At 39.0% G+C, this 19,036-nt stretch overlaps 1 protein-coding gene across 2 annotated transcripts in view; it reads right to left on the minus strand.

Moving 5' to 3' along the window:
• grid2 (glutamate receptor, ionotropic, delta 2) overlaps positions 1–19,036 on the minus strand; it is a 607,329-nt gene that overhangs the window by 91,432 nt on the left and 496,861 nt on the right. For both annotated transcript variants that reach the window (XR_004552792.1, XM_034091023.1), the window contains exon 12: positions 2,185–2,323. Coding sequence is in view for 1 of the 2 variants with exons in the window: in XM_034091023.1 (XP_033946914.1) it covers positions 2,185–2,323 (139 nt within the window). In the remaining variant the exon portion in view is untranslated. The remainder of the gene's footprint in view (positions 1–2,184; positions 2,324–19,036) is intronic.

Below are 19,036 nucleotides of genomic sequence, written 5' to 3' on the forward strand. Positions count from 1 at the left end.
ACGTTAAAACGTCTGAAATCTATTGCTCATTCTTCTCTTCACCACTAGCTTCTCCTCTCTCTTCTTGCATGCTTTTTTCCAATTTCTATTTACTTCACTTCACTCTTCCCTTCTAACTTTTATCTTTCGTCTCGTCTTTTCTTCCACCTGCCTCCTTTCTTTATTTCCACTTTATAAAGTTTATATCGTTGTATCTCTCTCTTTGTATGTTGCTCTCTCTTTGTCCCTGCCACCACCCCTCCCCGTTTTCCTAAAGGATTCACACTGAAATTGAGGGAAAACATCCAAGCGTGAAATAGTCCGGAGAGGGTTCTGAATGCTCACTTGTTATTTCATTTCCAAGATGAAACAAGGGCATTAATACTTAAACACCCTGTCTGTCCTGCTGGCTCCCTGAGACACGAAGACGGGCGATGCCTCCATCCTTCCCCTGCCTTTCTTTCCTTTCCTGTCTCTTGCTTGCTCTTTTCCATAATTCAATAATTTTCCCTCTCACTCCCTAAACCATTTGCTCTCCTACCATCTGTGTAATATGTTAATAAAGTATTCATCAGATTAAAGTGCACGCTAATCACAAAATCACAATCCTCTCTTTTTCCTCGCTTGGCTGCTCTCTTCATCTCTGCGTTGAGGTTTTGTTATGCTTTACGATTACTCTGTTTGTTTTGGGTATGTTCCTTCTCACCACTCATCCTAAAACCCATCTTTGGAGACCCAAGGCCATGCGGGTGCTGCTGTTAAGGTGGTAATTATGCCACTAATGACCCCGGAAGAGTCAACACATTAAAGATAATGCATTACAATTTATGGAAATCCTTAATTAGCTCAATGGATGCTGAATGAGGCGGTAAACTGAGAGGCACTCACTAATGACAGCAAATTGAAGCAGAAAAAAACATCAAAAAGAGACAAAAGAAAAGTGATTTGTTTTCCTACACACTTTTAAGGTTCTAGGAAGAAATAATTGGATAAAAGGGGGGAAAAGACAAAATTAAAAAGAGAGAGAAGTGGAAACAAAAGTATAAAAGGAGGTCTGTCAAAGGAAAAAAAAGAGAGGGTATAAGAAAGGGACGTATAGTCAAACTGACAGAAACTAATTCAGCGACAGATAGAGATGAGATTTAGAGAAATAAATGTTGTTTATTCCAAAGCCAAGCACTGCCGGGCATAGCGGATGCTTCAGCATGCTGATTAGTCCAATGAGAGATGAGCGTTTCCTTGTGCCACCAGGAGAGAAACAGGCAAACATATTATCACAAGGATAGATAAACAGAGGGCACATGGGATACATGTTCTGCCCCGCCACTTAGGACCAAGGAGGAACATGCTAAACACTCTCTTCTTACTTTCATAACTACTTGGCCTCATTCTCTCTCTCTGTTTCTCCATATCTTCAGTATCTACATCATTGTGTTACACACACACACACACACACACACACACACACACACACACACACACACACACACACACACACACACACACACACACACACACACACACACACACACACACACACACACACACACACACACACACACACACACACACACACACACACACACACACACACACACACACACACACACACACACACACACACACACACACACACACACACACACACACACACACACACACACACACACACACACACACACACACACACACACACACACACCAACTTGAGCGAAACAGGAAATTGCTATGCTACAACGGGGTGATGAAGGAGGGGTGACAGGAGGGAAAGGATATGGAAGTAATTGTGTGTGTGTGTGTGTGTGTGTGTCTCTCTCTCTTATGCATTACACCTGCTTGTTAAAATGGATTTCAATAATCAAGCCCACTGGGGGAGACTGCAGAGTGTCTCAGTGTGTTAGAAACAATGTGTCATGCACGCAAAGCTACACACCAACTATAATGAATATATTTGAGCAAATGTAATTGTGTGTGTGCACAGTTAAATGCATAAATACCTTTTATCTGGTACCTCTGTGAAGTTGTGATGTGTAACTTTAAGAAAAAACTAAATCTTGGTAATGGTTAAACAGTTTTAGTTTTTGTATCACAATACCTATGTCGAAAGTACTGAGTTTTTCAGAAGGTAAAGCCACAAAAATACATTTTGAAGCTATGTGTTTGCCACAACTGACAACATTGAAGGAACATCTGTTGGATACTTACTGTATGGAGTTCTCAATGCGTGAGATGGTGAGGAATGCTGCTAGGTTGGCGGTATACGAGGAAATGACAATAAGAGCAAACATCCACCAAACGCCCATCATCATTCTTGTAGCGAGAGTAGTGTAGGGCACCTCCCCACCTAGAAAGAAAGAAAGAAAGAAAGAAAGAAAGAAAGAAAGAAAGAAAGACAGTTAAACCAACGCATACTCACGGACAAAAATAAATGCAAGCAATTTTAGCTGCAGGAGGAAAAGCTGTTAAAACAGCAAAGTGCATCTTGAAAGATTATGTTAGGATTAACAGATCTGAGCTGATGCTTTGCCACTGATCTCATCTACACCAAAAGTGGGAGGCACTGCAGCGCATTTAATGTATCCTCTTCTAGAAAGACATCAAAACAACATAATCTTTGCGACATTTTACAGATCGGACAACATTTATATAGCGAGGTAAAATTGGCCTGTGCAGACTGTGTTTAAATCTCTGAAAATGTCTCAATAAACAATCACATTCAAAAGGCCAGCAGGCCTAACTGTTTGGACAGAAGTTCAAGCGATCTAACATACCACTGCAACAAATGTAGTTGGAAAACACCTTGAGGAATCTGAACAGAATGTGTATGATAGGATTGAATGCTGCCAGGCAAATAATACAGTAAACAGTGGCCTGTCAGTCTTCAAGTATAAAACCGGTGTTATAAAAGCTTTTGGCCTTGTCCTCTGGAATGTGTTTGTGCTACAGTGAAAAGCAAACTGCCTCGGCTTTCTGAAAGCTTTCAAAAATAGCTGTCACTTAAAACCAAAAATATGTATCAGAATAGAAAATAACACACATTTATATTTTCTTTTACACATTGTGATAGGTAGATTGTGAACAAGTGTTTATATATTTGTGAATGCACAAATTAATGCAAACCTCTTAACAACCACGCAAATACACATTTAAAGGGGACCTACTGTATTATGCAAAATGCACTTTTTGATGTCTTTTATACATAAATATGTGTCCCCTCTGTGGCCACTTTATGATATCATAACGATTTTTTTGGCTTGTGTAATCATGAGCCAATACCCAACCAAGGTAACCCCCCCCCCCCATACCTTATCAACTGAACCTCCTCCTAGAGCGTCATTGTGGTTTTTTATACCAAATATCTCTCAGAGATATATTTAAACCAAATATCTCTCAGAGGGGCGTCCTTATTTTCATCTAAAGTAACACACACAGAATCAGCACTTTTGAAACAGGGCTGAAACAGAGGGGTTTATGGGATGCTACAATGCACGATCTGTTTGGTGTTTCGAGCCAAACGCTTCAGAGACATGTTTTGTTTATATCTGAGACCTATAATATATTGATGAAAAACAGTATAATAGGGGGCCTTTAAGTAAGCGTGCCTAATGTACGGTTGGTTACACACAAATGCAGAGAAATTATTGATTTGCAGCCAATGATCTCTTCCTCACTGCCTTTATTGAAGCCTCCTTCAGCCTTGAAGCAGGAGATCACCGTAACGTGGAGTCAGACCAACAGACAGCGCTCTCCCCTCTCCCACTTCCTCCAGACCAGACTCAATAATATATGTGATACCCATGTAATTCCATGTTCCTTTTATCTCGCGCCACTTCTCTATCTGCATTGCATTTCCTTCATTCCAGGCCTTTTCTTCATAGCTTATATCATTTGGTTTATTGTATAATCCTTTCCCCTTTTTTCTGGGGTGTTATTGTATCTCAGGAATTACATCTGCAGTTGGTTTTACAATGAGCCCGAAGGCAGAGTGATGTGTAGTACTGCACTCTATTTATTAAGTTCAAACAATGTCTTTGAATGTTTGCTTGTGTCTCATATATATATATATATATATAAAGCCTCATATATCTATCCATTTATGCAAAAGGGAATTACCTGTTGAGTTGTGCAAATGTGTTGATTTGTTATGGTGTTTTCCCTGCAGAGTATGTATAGAACTGTGGTTATGAAATCCTTCTTTTCATTTGATGTGCCATTTATTTTATCATTTATCCTGACTGAGATTGACATCTATTGATGACAGGCCAGACAATAACAAATATGGATAGAAAAACCTGAGAGAGAGAGAGAGAGAGAGAGAGAGAGAGAGAGAGAGAGAGAGAGAGAGAGAGAGAGAGAGAGAGAGAGAGAGAGAGAGAGAGAGACATGTAACATAGCAAGATATTATATAAACTTGGATTCATGAAGATCAATAAAAATAATAAAACGTTGAGAAGTGGGTTGAGAAAGCTCTTGACATGTTTTACATGAAGTCAGGCATTGATTTTTCAAGGTGCCAACATGTGAGAAGGTTGCAGTTTAGTATGGACCTTGACATCAGCTCTTGAAATACCAAAGTGTCTGCCCCAAGCTATGATTTTAACAAAAAGCATAAATATTTTTGATGTCATAATTACTGCCGACCATTGAGGCGAAACATAATCAACATTGCACTGGTGACACTGAAGTCTCATGGGGAAAGACGATCCAAAGGACAGGTCTAACGTTATACCATATAGTCTTCCTTTTGTAAAAGGACATGAAATATGCACACACTTACAGTCACACTCCACTGAGCTATCGGAATCACTGTATTAACAGGGTACTTATAACAGTGGATTGTCCTAACAACCTATTGTATACTACATTATATGGTACTACATACTCTGCTCTAACAAAACCATACTTCATACTTCATTCAGTCAACATAGAGCAACAATATGGAAGTCAGCGAGCCCTTCAAGTTTGAGGGTTGCTGATGTACATGTATTATGTATATGTACCTTTTGTATTCAAAAGGAAACCATATTTGCCCCAAATTTACCAAAAACAGCTTTATGATAATAAACAACAACAAAGAAGAAACAAATGCTGTTGAACATACATGATAAATAAATCCCAAGTCTACTACAAATGAACAGCCCCAAAGGCCATGGTGCTTACACATAGGATTGATCTGATTAGTTCCTGAGGAGTGATGCACATGAGATCAGTCTAACTGGCTTAATAAAGATCATTTAATTGTGTTGACAACAGAGTCAGAATGCTCCTTCAATAACGCTAACCGGGACTAATAAAGGGAAGAACATTGTGAGACACTGTAGAATAAAGGTTCTCCCTCAGGCATTCCTGACAATTCCTGGTAAGAAAGTATACATATCTGTTGGCATGTATGAGTATGGATTCAATAAGAGGCATTGCTAGCAAGAAGCTGCTTTGTTGTGCCGAGTTTGGCAACTTCAAAGGTGCCCTTTTGTGTCCCCCTCATGTCTCTATGCTTCCCCTCTCATTCTCTGCTGTTCTCTTCTCTAGTTGTGGGCTAAAATATGTTCTCTTTTTTTTAAGAACCTACTAGAACTGGGGAATCAACATCTGAAAATGTGCTATTTTGTAGCTGGAAATATTTTAAATCAATGTTGCTGTGTTAGATATTAGAATGAAGTTGTCCTAACTTACAGGTATCCATTAGTCTTTACTTGTTTCATTACTACTAGCAGACCCTATCTGTTGGCTTACTTGCTGTGTTCCTTCTTTGATTGACTGAGTGACTGCATTTCTGGATGTCTACATAACGGATGGGTTCATTAGATATCTGGCTGCAGGCTGGCAGCCCGGTCCCTTGGCTCTGTGACTCACTGACTGATTGACTTGCTACATTGCTGGCCTCTTACATGCTTCCTCATTCTCCTGCCCAGTAGCAATACACCCCTACACAAGCTGCACTCAAGAGACAGGACAACTGCATAGATTCCTTCCCAGGGCAGCTGAAGAGTTTCACTTGGAATGAGTCATCTCGCGGGATCTGAGGGATCTCATCGGAAGATGAGATCCCTTATTCCTCTGTGTACACAGCTCGAGTGTGGGCGTTGTCCTGCCATCTGCTTTAATTTTAATACTTAATACACTCAAGCTAAATCATGGTAAGTTTAAATAATAAATCATACTGTACAAAAAGTGCAATTATGGTTGTTTTAACCAAACTACCAGAGTAGAGGTATCAGAGTAATCTTTTTTTAAAACATTATTTTGATCATTTCATTTCTAGATTGAAATTAATCAAACAAGTAATAAGTACATCAAGTCCTTGGATATATGAGGGCTTCGGACACAGACTCCATCTCTCAGTGCTGGTACAAACTAATCAGAGAGGAACAAGATTGGACCAAATGCCCTTGATCCTGCTTGCAGGTGTGCTGTAAATCTGAAGGGATGGCTTTGAGGCCAAGAGCTTTTGTGTCGAAGGTGGTACATGCCGCGACACAGAGCCTTCTCAGGGGAGCGTGTAAGACATGTGGTATCTTTGTTACTTGACTTTTACCTGTTTGTGCTGAGGGTTAGTGGTGCCTCTGGGCAGGTGAATGAATGTCAGCAACCTTGCTAACTAAAGTTTCTAGAATCTTCTACTTTAATATCCTAGTCTTAGCTGATCAGAGTTGTTCAGTTCAAGTCTAAATTAAGTGCTGGTATTTCTTGATTGAGGAATAATGTAACAGTGGCAACACAATATTATTATGTATTTATAATCTTCTTTGTTTTGTATTTCTTAATTGTGTTTATTCATAACATGCCTTTATATAATATAAGAACATATGTTACGTATATAATACCATTTGCATAATTATATTTGTATAAATGGGTTACCAGCTGCTCCTTACAATAAGGATTACATGTTATACAGCTTTTTTCACATATCTCTAGATGTTTTCCAAAGCCTTAAGTCTTACACAACAAAATAATGATGTCTAGTTTATTAAAACTCTGCAATAACAGCCGGCTGTTCAAAGCTACAGAATCTCATTAAAGAATTTACCTCTCCATTATAAGTGCGCCATAATATTCCATCTAAAGTCAGAAGTAAAATATGATTACTCAAATAGTATCACATGTTATATTCGTGTCTAGTTTGAGTGAAAAGGGCAGAAAGAAAATATAAATGGGAGAAACAAGATGTTAAAATATTTAAGTTATAACCCTCACATTGTTAGAAGAGCCTCTCGAGGTTGAGAAAAAACAAAATGTTCTTTCAAATTTAAATCAAAAGACAAAATATTGTGTATGCTTTATTAAATACCATATCTCCAAAATCTGAAATTATGGGTAATGTAATTAACACTTAATACAGCATCTCCAGGCATCTAACATGCTTGATTAGAAACAAATGTGCATGGCATTAATTATATCACACTGTTGGTTTTAACCAAGATTATTAATCTAAGTCGATGTCAGCTTCCTAAAAATTAAATACAAAAAAAAAACATAATAATCTAACTCCAGAAATACCGCATGAATACCAATGTTGAAATGCAGGATGGGCTGCAGAAGAATCCCAACAATTGTTAAAATGGATAATCTGACAATGAAATAACTTCAGTTAGGAAAAATGTAAACTTTACTTTGGTAGCTTTTGATGTATGTTTGTACGTGTCAACAGATGCTTCAGGGAGCAAACAGACTCAAAGCTATACACACAGACACACTCACTTAAACAGGGTATATGCAGGAATCCTGAAGTCAAATTTAATACCTTTTAAGACCTTTTTTAAGACCCTTTCCATACATTTTAAGACCTCATCGCAACTTCGAGTTCTAACCGGTTACCTTGGCGACACACTTTACCTCACATTTACTATATTGATTGTAAGATAGCACAACTAAACAGAGTGCAGACAGACTACTGAAGCCTCCTCTCCACATGACCTTCAACCTCTCTGTGAAGGTCAGGTTTAATGCAGCATGCTGCTTTGCTGCTTCTGTGCTCTTTCACTCCAGTAGAACCATCAGAGACCAGTAGAAACCAGTAGAAACCAGTATTTGACCAATAAACAAAACAATTGACAAAACATTGAACTATGAAATATATTAAACTGTGGTGAGCTTCAGCGGGGTAATGCCATATAGGAGCTCCCTCACAAATACCCAGGGGTTAAATTGGGCTGGGGCTCTCCGGGGCTAAGCCCGGCACAGAGGACGATGCTCTGACGTCATCGCCCTCACACATTTGTCATATGTTTACAAAAAACGATATGTTAAGACTTTTCTCGTTCTTAATATAGACTATATTTAGGGTCGATATGTGTTGACCTTACTTTAAAATAGCAGATCTCTGTGACCGGATATAGTTTGGCTTAGACCCCGGCCCCACGAGGACGCATACAGTAAAACGCAAACGCAAAAAAGTCTTCCGTTCACACGCATTCGATTCATTAACGCGTCCGTTCACACTAGACCGCTGGAAATGCTGGAAACGCTGTAGTACATATGCCAGGCCTATAAGTGGCGCTGCTGCCGCCACAAAATACACCAAAAGCAGCGAAGAAGACCCGGAGCATGGTTGCCCCTCTGGTTATTCTCCACGGTGGACGGCGTGTTCTCCTGCTGTATATCTCTCAGGTAGTCCACCAGCAGATTAAACCCCCCCACACAGAGCGGAACAAGGCAACGAAACTTAAAATAAGAAGCAGCATTTTATGGCACGCTATGCATGGGGCCGCCTTGAGGGGGTTTCCCGACATGTTGTTTCAGTAAATTAAAGGGTGTTACATGTTGTCGTTGCTGTGGACCTTCTTAATACCTTGGAAAATGCCGTTTAATACTTTTTAATAGCCTTAATTTTCGCTAAATTGATTTATCAACTTTTAATACTTTTTAAGACCCCGCGGACACCCTGTTAAAGCACGTAAACATCTCTGCACAGTTATTTATTTATTTAGAGCGCGATACACAGGGACCATTTCAAATTGAAGAACTGTTGTTTCCTGCAGGTTTGAAGCACAACATTTTTCCATGAGCCAACTCATCTGCATCAAACACATTCCCTGTTTCTCTGCCTGCCTCGACCCTTACTTCTGCTCCCTGCCTTCCTCCTCCCCTCCCTCCCCTTTCCTCCATCCTTGTTGACATGCCAAGGTAGCAGAAGAGGAGAGCTGCTTTGAAAGCAGCCGAGTGGCAGGCACATCCAGAAGGGTTTTATAAGGATGTGGTTTTCTTGTAAAGCTCCGAATCTCACCACTGAGCAAGCACTTTCTGTCCTCAGATTATACCCTCTACTCTCTGATGACTTGCAGGAATCGTTATTTTTTTTTTTTTTACCATCTTCTTCTCCTCCTGCACTTCAATCACTCTCGACTGACGGTGTCACAGTGATTATAAACAACTTGGGGAATGCATATTACGGGGTTGGGGCCTGGGTGACAAGTGTAAAAAATGAGGGAATAGAAAGAGGGAGGAGGAGGGTGGAGCGCATGCATCACTCTTCCATCACCTCTCCTGCCTCCTGCTCTTCAATCTCTCCATTGTACTGCTGGCTATCAACCAGAGCAGTGGGGGTTTCCATGCGGTTAGCAATTTTGTCAAGCCGTCAAGTGCCACCAGTATAAGGGTACAGCAGCTCGGTCATTTTGTGGATTTGAGCTAGGATGCATAAAGTTTAGGATTTTGAGATGTGTTAAATAGTATCTCCCTTCCCAGCATGCTCTTTGATTTCCTGTAAGAACCTTAGGCAATCATAAAAACACCATGGAAAATAAGTATCAGCACAAAATCCTTAAATGACAAAGAATGTACATATGCACAATTTTAAATGTGTATTTGTGGGACATTTTCTTTTAGAAGAGTTTCAGGGAGATGTTTGGGATGACGATGTTGTTGATGATGTATGAGGGCAAAAGTGCAATGATTAAAAAGAGAGGAAAAAAGAATGGCAAATGGCATAAACCTGTTTTCTTTTGTTTGCTTATATTTCTCAAAATGTAATATTCAATAGACAATAACTAATAAAGTCTACCAACAATCATAACATTGTAAGGGTTATTATGTTGATGTGAAAGTTAGTCTTCAGCTCATGTAACATCTGGCTAATTGCATTCATCACTCCAACTGCCAGACGACGTTTAATAAAAGGGAGATTTGAACTGATTGTTATACGACTGCCAACATTTGGATTGTGATAGAAGAGGTCTACACTGCATTTAGCAAATACAATTTGCAATCAGGACCTTTTCACACATTTTCTTTCCCGTTTTGTTTCAAGTATTCAGCACTAACATTTGTTGAGAGTAAAATATATCAATATCATTTACATATTTATTTAATTTTGTAATCTGAAAGGGACAATGTGCAACATATGTATACAGTACATTGCACCATATGAAATGTAGCTAAGAGCTAATTCTCATGTGTGGTCTCTGCACAGCGGGAAGCGTGACGCACCGCTCAGAGGCGGGCAGATTAATTTCTCCCTATGATCTCGTGAAGCTCATATTAAGAGAATACATCCATATTATTAAGTGTACATTTCCTTTCCCTTTCATAGTGACTGTAACACGTGCTAGAGGAGGGTTGGTATTATGGTAACTACTTCAATACAGTTATTAATATTCATGAATGACATTAATATTTCATATTGGCAATGATTCACCTCTGATGTTGACAAATTGCTCTGGTCCCTGTTGGTATGGATGTGATCTACATACAGACACCCATGTATGTATAATAAAACTAACACAGTAGCATGCATGTGCAGCTGTACACACGAGGCATGTGCACACAAACAGACAAACACGCACAGTGAAAGACTGTAAAGGTTTTCAACTTCAGGGTATTTAAGAGTGTTTACAATAATGTGAAATAAGAGGAACAAGATGGGGGTGGAGTAAAGTTTCACAGTTGGATAGTGAAAACACATTTTACAAATGTCTATTGTTTTCATTATTAGGTATTCTGGGAATGACACAGGAGGTGATCACTGAGGAGAGAGCAATTTGAGTGAAGAGAGATGGACTGGACAGACAACAAAATAGGCCCATGTGGTTATGTGTAATTTCACCCAAACAAGGGGAAAAAGCAGTCAAAGGCATCAGTCAATGTCAACATATTTAAGAAAAAGACCACTTCATACAAGATAAAGATAAGCAAATAGGATTCACAACTGTTACTGTTTTAACTAACCAGACAGTTGAATTATACAGAAACATATTCATTTTAAGTAAATGGGAAGAAAGATAACAGTAATGTTAAAAGTTACAACATTCTTCTCCATTAAAACTTTTGGAAAGTACATTTGTGAATTAAAATCTAAATTAAATTCTGATTGCTTCATTGCAGGACTTTCAAATACTACTTTGCCTGTTTTGTTGTGCCACTGCAATTATATTTATTGCATTTAATGAAAATAAATTAATCACAAAAAGATTCAAAGACACAATAGTTTTTATTGTGTTGTTTCAGCGGTTGTTTGTATGAGCAAAATGTTATCTTAACCAAAACTGTTTACTTTGAAACATCTCCGATTTTGATAAATAACACATTTTGTAAAACGCTTTTTTGTCAACATTTAAGATGTATTTTAGAGGTAAACAAAGTGCTGCAGTGTCTTGTGAAGAATGTCTCTTCTTAGTTTGGAAATTCAACTCTCTGTCACCCGTTCTGAATTTTGAATGTAATATGTCTTTATCTTTGCAGAGTTGACATGTTGAGAACATGTCTAAAGTTGAAAACCCACAATAATTCAATGTGTGTAATAGGAGTATGAGCTATGGGTTCAACTGTGGAAAAAAAGAAAAGAAAATCGTAGAGAATCACCCTGAGGGCTGACGTTGAAATGGGGATCTGCTCTCTGCGGTTAGCTTGTCGATGTCAGCTCAATTTCACAAAAAGGAAGCAAATTAAAAGATTGAAATGCAAATTATTCCCCCACTTAGTTGCGCTTCGGAGTCCGCTCACATGCAGATATCGGCTATGTCTGCAAGAATGTTGGTGTATTCAAAACAGTAAAATACTATTGGTGCCTTTGCCTACTTATAGTCTATGTATGTGTGTGTGTGTGTGTGTGTGTGTGTGTGTGTGTGTGTGTGTGTGTGTGTGTGTGTGTGTGTGTGTGTGTGTGTGTGTGTGTGTATTACCCCCCTTGTCCCTATAGGAAATATTACAGTTTATGTTATAAAGTACATCTGGGAAAAAGGATAGCAGAGTGTGTTTTGATGGCCCTTGACAGATAATTGAAATTAATTGGAAAGACAACTTGGTTAATACATTTTTTCAGCATTTTGCTCTGGGTCTCTCTCCCACTCTCTTTCTGTTGAAGAGTCTCTGTCTCGGCTTCTCATGTTGGCTTTGATATTTTGCTTGTAATGATGTTATTTTGCGAAATGACTACAGCTTGAAAGTCACTGGTGCAAAAACAGCAACTTACTGGAGCCGAACAACAACATTTACTCATCCTTTACAAAAAAATAAAGGGTTGGTTTCTGGGTAGGATTTGTGCTGTTTTCATATAATAACAGTTATTTATTTATATTCTCTCTTTCTGTAAAAAGCAACATTAAAATGAGCGGCTACTGTGTATATGAATAGGTTTGGAAGATGGTTAACTATTGTGAGATGCTGCAGAGCCTCGTTATGGTTATCGTTATTATGTAAATTGTAATCCCTGTACATTTTGCTGTATGATGTCCTTTTGTTGTTCTGTTGTTTATGTTTTTATGTCTTCTTGTGGAACCTACTGCTGCAGGTCTCCCTTGAAAAAGAGATCATTGATCTCAATGGGATTTTACCTGGATAAATAAAGGTTTTGAAAATGGTGGTTGGCTGCCATTTGTGGGTGTTTTGGCAAAACAAGTAACCCACGAGAAATGGCTTGCTGGCAATTATAAGCTCATTATGTTTGTGCTGCTTGGCCAGGTTCATAGATAGCCTACTCTTATGAAGTGATTAAGCCTTCAGGGAGTCAAACACATGCATCGTTCTCCTTGAAGAAGGAATAATGATTATATATACGTATATATATATATGTATTCACATCAGGTTTGGGTCATACTAGATTTTAGAAGTGGGAATTCCAAACAGTTGCTACACTATCCTCTCTGGGTGAAAGCACACTTACTCAAATGATATAGGTTTGTTTTATTTGTGCCAACATTCTGTGATTTAGCATGTTGCATTGCAATAGACTGACTTACAATATTTGCTTCCATTTTACTCAGTCCTACTGGCTAAATAAATTATTTGACAAAACTATTCTCAATGTATTAGTCTTTACTGTTCTATACAGTATGCGGCTTTTAAAGCTAGAAGTCACACGTCTGGCCATGTCTACAGAAACAATTTCATGTTCATTATCTTGCCCAAGGATACTTTGGCAGAAACCCACACTGTTACCTTGTTCACAACTGTTGTTGTTGTTGTTGTTTGCATTGTTAGTGATGCTAGCAGAGTTAGTTGCTAGCTGGCAGCAAAGCCATGGCCGTGTTGAGAGCTGTGTGGAGGTAATCGCTCAATCATAGATTTGCTTTGTCTTCCGTGTAGACCACCTTTACCTGACACACAATTTTCAGAGACACTCTGACCATCTTGCTGCATCATCGCTTATAATCATTCATAGCTTTTTTGCCTTAGAGAGCTTTTTCTTATTCCCTGGAATGAATGAAGGTGGAGCAGCCACTGAAGCTACAAATGGCACTGGGCTAAGTGTGGAGACTGGCGATAAACCTTTTCCTCTGGTGTATTAGCATCTGCATTTTGGTATGGCTTAGTCTGTTAATTTCCTAATGCCCCGATGGAATACCTGTGGTAAAAGTTGTGCCATTGAATGTTTGAATGTGTGTGTGTGTGTGTGTGTGTGTGTGTGTGTGTGTGTGTGTGTGTGTGTGTGTGTGTGTGTGTGTGTGTGTGTGTGTGTGTGTGTGTGTGTGTGTGATATGCAGAAATTGCTTGACATTGGACTTATTACAGAAACATTTCTCCTCTTTTCTCCTCCGTTCTTAAGCCTCATCAGCACTTTTGTTTCCTTCAGTTGAAAGGAACATAACAACTATAGAGTCAGCAGAAATGTATTTAAGCATATTTACAGGCTGTGTTTCACTGCTAGCCTCCTATGGATCAATACAATCTGTGTACAGAATAAGGGTTACAACAGCCGGCTATGTGCGAGTCTGTACGTGTGTGTGTTTGTGAAGTTTTTTGTATGGCTCTGACACTGTTGTATGTGCTCATTTCTAAAGGGCAAAAGTAAGGGCTTCTCCTGCAGATAAAGAGAACATTTCACATATCCCACAGTGTGCAACCAATCCATAAGGTCTAGTGATCGATTGCAATCAACTATAATTCATTTAATATCAAACTGCCGATGAAAATGTAAAAATCTAAATCTAAAACCACAAACTGACAAAAGCCGTTCAGGATGGACCAAGGGCTCTCTAAATTCTTTATTTTCCTCACTAAAAAACATGCACATGAGTCCATACACACTCAGCTACAGTACTGTCGTCTCATTAAAGGTGACTGCATGCAGACCGTGTCTTGTTCGATCAAACCAATAACACCATGGCTGTCGCTATGAGTGCAACTTCTGACAGATTGCTCTCTCAGCAATTTTCCCTTGACTAAGGCAATCTGTGTGTGTGCGTCTTCCTGTGCACACATCCTGTATTTCTAAGCCCTTTGATAGTGATTGTGTTTGAGTCACTCATGTTAAATTTTAACACTGTCATTCTCAATATTTCTCATCTCGCAACCCAAATGCCCCCCTCCCGCCTCTGTCTGTCACTCCTGTCCAAAATCTTATCTTACACATCCTTCCACCTTTCTCAAGGGCAGCATGTCTACACTCACTGTGCAAATTTGTGCTGATCTGCAACTTCTGAGTTACCCATTGAATTAATCAAATGTTAAAGCCCTTTCACATATCCTAATAGAAAGCGTTGATGAGAGGGTTAGAGTTTTTCATTTTCTTTGTTTCAAGCAAAAGGAAAATAAGTTTGCCTCAGAAAAGTTTCTCCCTGTCTCTTTGTCCTCACTCCGCCTTCCCGTCACCCATTTCATTTCAGTTTCACAGCCAATATTACACTGAGTAATTTTTTCTGGGCAGATAGGAGTTATGAGCACAGAGATAAACAATATTGATTATGAAAACTCGTTGAAATGCCATGGACAGCAATTGATGCTCCGATTGGCTTAAAGTAAGCCTGGTTCCTTTTTTGATAGTTTGAGTGCATAATTGCATTTTTTATTTATCATTTGATTAGGCAGCGAAGTGCTCCTCATCTTTAGAGAACATAGCAGTTACATGAAAGAGAATGTTGAGGGCAAGACCTCAGGGAAGGGTTTTCATAAGAGTTTTCAATCTCTCTTGCTCTCTATTCTTAAAAAGTCACAACACTTATAAACTCTACTTTCCCTGATTCCCTGTTTGTATCCATTTCACTGCAGCCCAATTATTATTATACTCATAGTAGCAACAATGTGAGAAATGTCTATGAAGTGTTTCTGTCAACCCCTTAAAAAACAAAGAATGACAGCACTGATGTGGATAATATAAGAGCCAGATGCTCTTCTTCACTCTGCAGAGTGACAACGATAAAGCAGTTTAAAGTGACAGATGCATGCAATAAATACATGTTTCAACATGGATAAATATAGGCAATAGCATTGACATTTATGGATACCAACTTAATGTCACTCAAGATGGGAAAACATTTGAGAACTATACAAATCTTAACAGACACTAGACATCAATCAGACTTTGCATTTCCCACATTACCAGCTCAAATCATCAGATCCAGACTTGTCCTCAGGATTCAAACAATGTTAATCCTTATTAGCATCTGAATTACATGTGCCTACATAGGCCCACGGAGCCTGATATAATGACATTCAGCAGTACAGCATGTTATCATGTGTTCTTGCTTCTCGCCCACAACATTATTTGTGTCCTTAATAACAGCATTTCTACTGCATTTTACGGCTCTGCATTTTAAAAACCAAACTACTGCTATCGCATTTTTTAAATATACTCAACACAAATAATGTATAATGGTAGCAAGAAAAACTATGCCATACACAACGTGCTATTATTGCAGTCATTTCTTTGGTTGATACCAATGAAAGGATTCAGCGAATGCACCATTTCCATGGCAGTTTCTCGTGGCTTCGCTACGCTGAACAGCTGATCCCGCCGGCCTACACAGAGGATAGTTTTCTACTTTGTTCTATCTGGAAAACTAAATTCTGAAAGAGGTCCTGGTACAAACGTCAAGTTAAGTCGTACAATTTGGTGGAAATGTAGCAAATGTAAGCCTCCTTGCCTTACTATAGTCTACCTAGGAGGTTTTTCATCTTTGTATTGTGTCTTTCTTCCCAACCTTCTCTGTTAGTATATAGTGCTTCCTCAGCAACAACTAAAATGACTGACTGAACACTAACACAGTGTTTAACAAGGTGTGTGTGTGTATTGCTGTTTTATCCCTGTTGACCGACCTACCTTGTACTTCCCCTTTTCTTTTCTTTCCCATCTAGCTGATGTATTTAGAGTTTTACTAGTGGGGGTCTCGGTGTAGAGAGGGGTGTGCAAGTTGTTTGTCAAAATGAATGATCTAATTGATGAAGTAATTAAGTATTTGGTTTATTCAGGTTGCAATCTGCTCAAAGTCTGACCCTCATAGCACAATCATAGGGAAATAGACTGAATTCACACAGACTGTTTATGTGAGGCAGTTAACCACAGAAAGCCTAAGATGAATATGTTTGTAAGTCACCGTGCTCATTACTGTCCCTGCTAGCTTCTGCTTCCGAGAGACCCAGGTACAAAAAATCCATTCAAAACAAGACAAGTCAATCTCAGCGCCCTTTAGTGCTGCTTCGGCAGATATTTGTCTGGTAGCTCTAGAAAACATCACAAAGATATGTTATATGTAGATGGTTTGAACTCTGCGTGTTGTAGCGCTGCAGTGGCTCTTCTATGTTCCTGTCTCTCATTATTTTCAGTATAGCTGAATTTGAGATTTACTGTAGAAAAACACTGGGTTCGTTTTCTCTATAAAACGTTATAAGCATTATTAAAAGTGTAAAGTACTAAACAGACAGAGAGAGGTAGAGAGGAAAAAAGAGACACATGTAGAGAGCATCATCAGCATGTGAGAGTCCACACATACATTACACCCCTAACATGTATAAGGCAAACATGCTGGTTTATATGAAACATACTTGGGCTGGTAGCTGCGGCTCCCATCCCCACAGCAGGGGAGAAGGGGGCAATTAAAGTTGAAGGTCACATCTGTTCTCTTATGATGTGAATCAAAACACAGTGGGAGGCACATTTCCATTTTGCAACTGCTTAACATGTTCTTATTATACATTCTGAATCATGTTCGCCATTATTTTAGCAAGCATATGAATGTGTTTCATATGTCACCTTATTGATTTATGAAACTGAGATGTATATGTAAAGGTGTTTAGATTTAGACTGTGTTTAGACTTTACTTGAAGTAGCTATAATCGATTTTTCCTTCAGTAACAATTGATAGCTTCCCCCCTTAGATCTAAAGGGGTAGCTTAAGGTAATGAATACACAGACTACTAACATGGGAAATCAAAGTGCACAGACCTCTACCAAGGCTATATTGAAAGGTAACATTTTTTGAGTGGGGCAGAAAAGCATTAAAAGCCCTACATATAGCTGCTCAACGCCAAATGGCAGACATAAATAGTCAGTTTGTAGCTCAGGCTCAAAGTGGAGCTTTTAGCAGCTTTAGTGCCAATTATTTCCAATAGAGTAAGTAAAGCCCATGTGTAAATAAGCAACAGTTTTCTTACAAGTTCACCACTTAAAGGATGATAACTTTTGCCACTGCCCCTAGGTTACATGGGAAAAAAACAAGAACATTTAGTTAAAGTAACAATAAGAAGGCTACTTTAAGCCCTGCATTTAAAATTATAAATGCAAAATAGATTGGCTCCTATTGAAGTGTTATTTTATTATAATCCCTGATGCATGGATAAATATATTCAGGTCAGAAGGGATGAAATCAGGTCTAAGCAGGATATGGTTGAACTAGTAACAGCTGGACATGTAAGTGGTAAGAAAGTGAGATCTCTGGAAATGGTGAGAAAAAGGAAAAAAGGAAAGGAAGCAACTGTGACGGAAACAAGAGAGCACAGCATGGAAGAAAGAGCAAGAGAGAGACGTGCATTTAATGACACTGTTGAGCGATGGTCACTCTTCACAGTGGGATATCTCTGTTGCCAGAAAGAGACTGGGACAGAGAGGAGAAAAGAGGGAGGATAGATGGAGAAATAGCAGTGCACAGTCAGGAAGAATGGGCATCCTAAAGTTGGGTCCACTTCACAGCAGCACAACACAGTCGTTAGAGAGGGGTAATGGATCAGAGGGAGTCACAAAGAGAGGAAGAGAAGAAGAGAGCAGGAAAATGATTATAACGATGGTTTCCCAGCAGTATGGCACAGCAGAAGCAGAAATAATGATGGAGGGAAAGACACAGAGGAAGGTAGAGAGGAAATGGGGAGTGATGAAGGTGAACGCAAGTCACATTGAGAAAACTCAGCGGTAAGTTAAAGGAATTGGAACATTTAGAGAACTGAGGAAAGGAAGGAGGAAGGACATTTTCTTTTCCTATATGGTGCCACAACAAGGCAGAGAACTCACAGCTTTTCTCTCTTACACAGTCAAGCTCACATGTATACAAATTAGAGCCGGGACTCGATTAAAAAAATTAATCTAATTAATTAGAGGCTTTGTAATTAATTAATCGAAATTAATCGCATTTTTAATCAAATATACATATTTGACCTGAGAACAGTGAGAAGCAACTGTGGGCCATCTAAGCTAATTTACAGATGGCCCTGAGCCCAATAGAGATTGCCCTGAAAAATGCACGCGGACGAAATGGCACGAAGGGTTTGGGGGGCCTCCGTCCCCCTAGAATATTTTGATTTTTGCAGGTCTTAGATGCTGTCTGGTGCATTCTCTAGACTGAATTATAAGATGAACCACCACAATATTATATTGTACAATTTCAATTTTATTCTTCATTTCACTTGTTTGTTCCTG

This window comes from Pseudochaenichthys georgianus, chromosome 9 (assembly GCF_902827115.2).
Source record: "Pseudochaenichthys georgianus chromosome 9, fPseGeo1.2, whole genome shotgun sequence".
Taxonomy (NCBI): Eukaryota; Metazoa; Chordata; class Actinopteri; order Perciformes; family Channichthyidae; genus Pseudochaenichthys; species Pseudochaenichthys georgianus.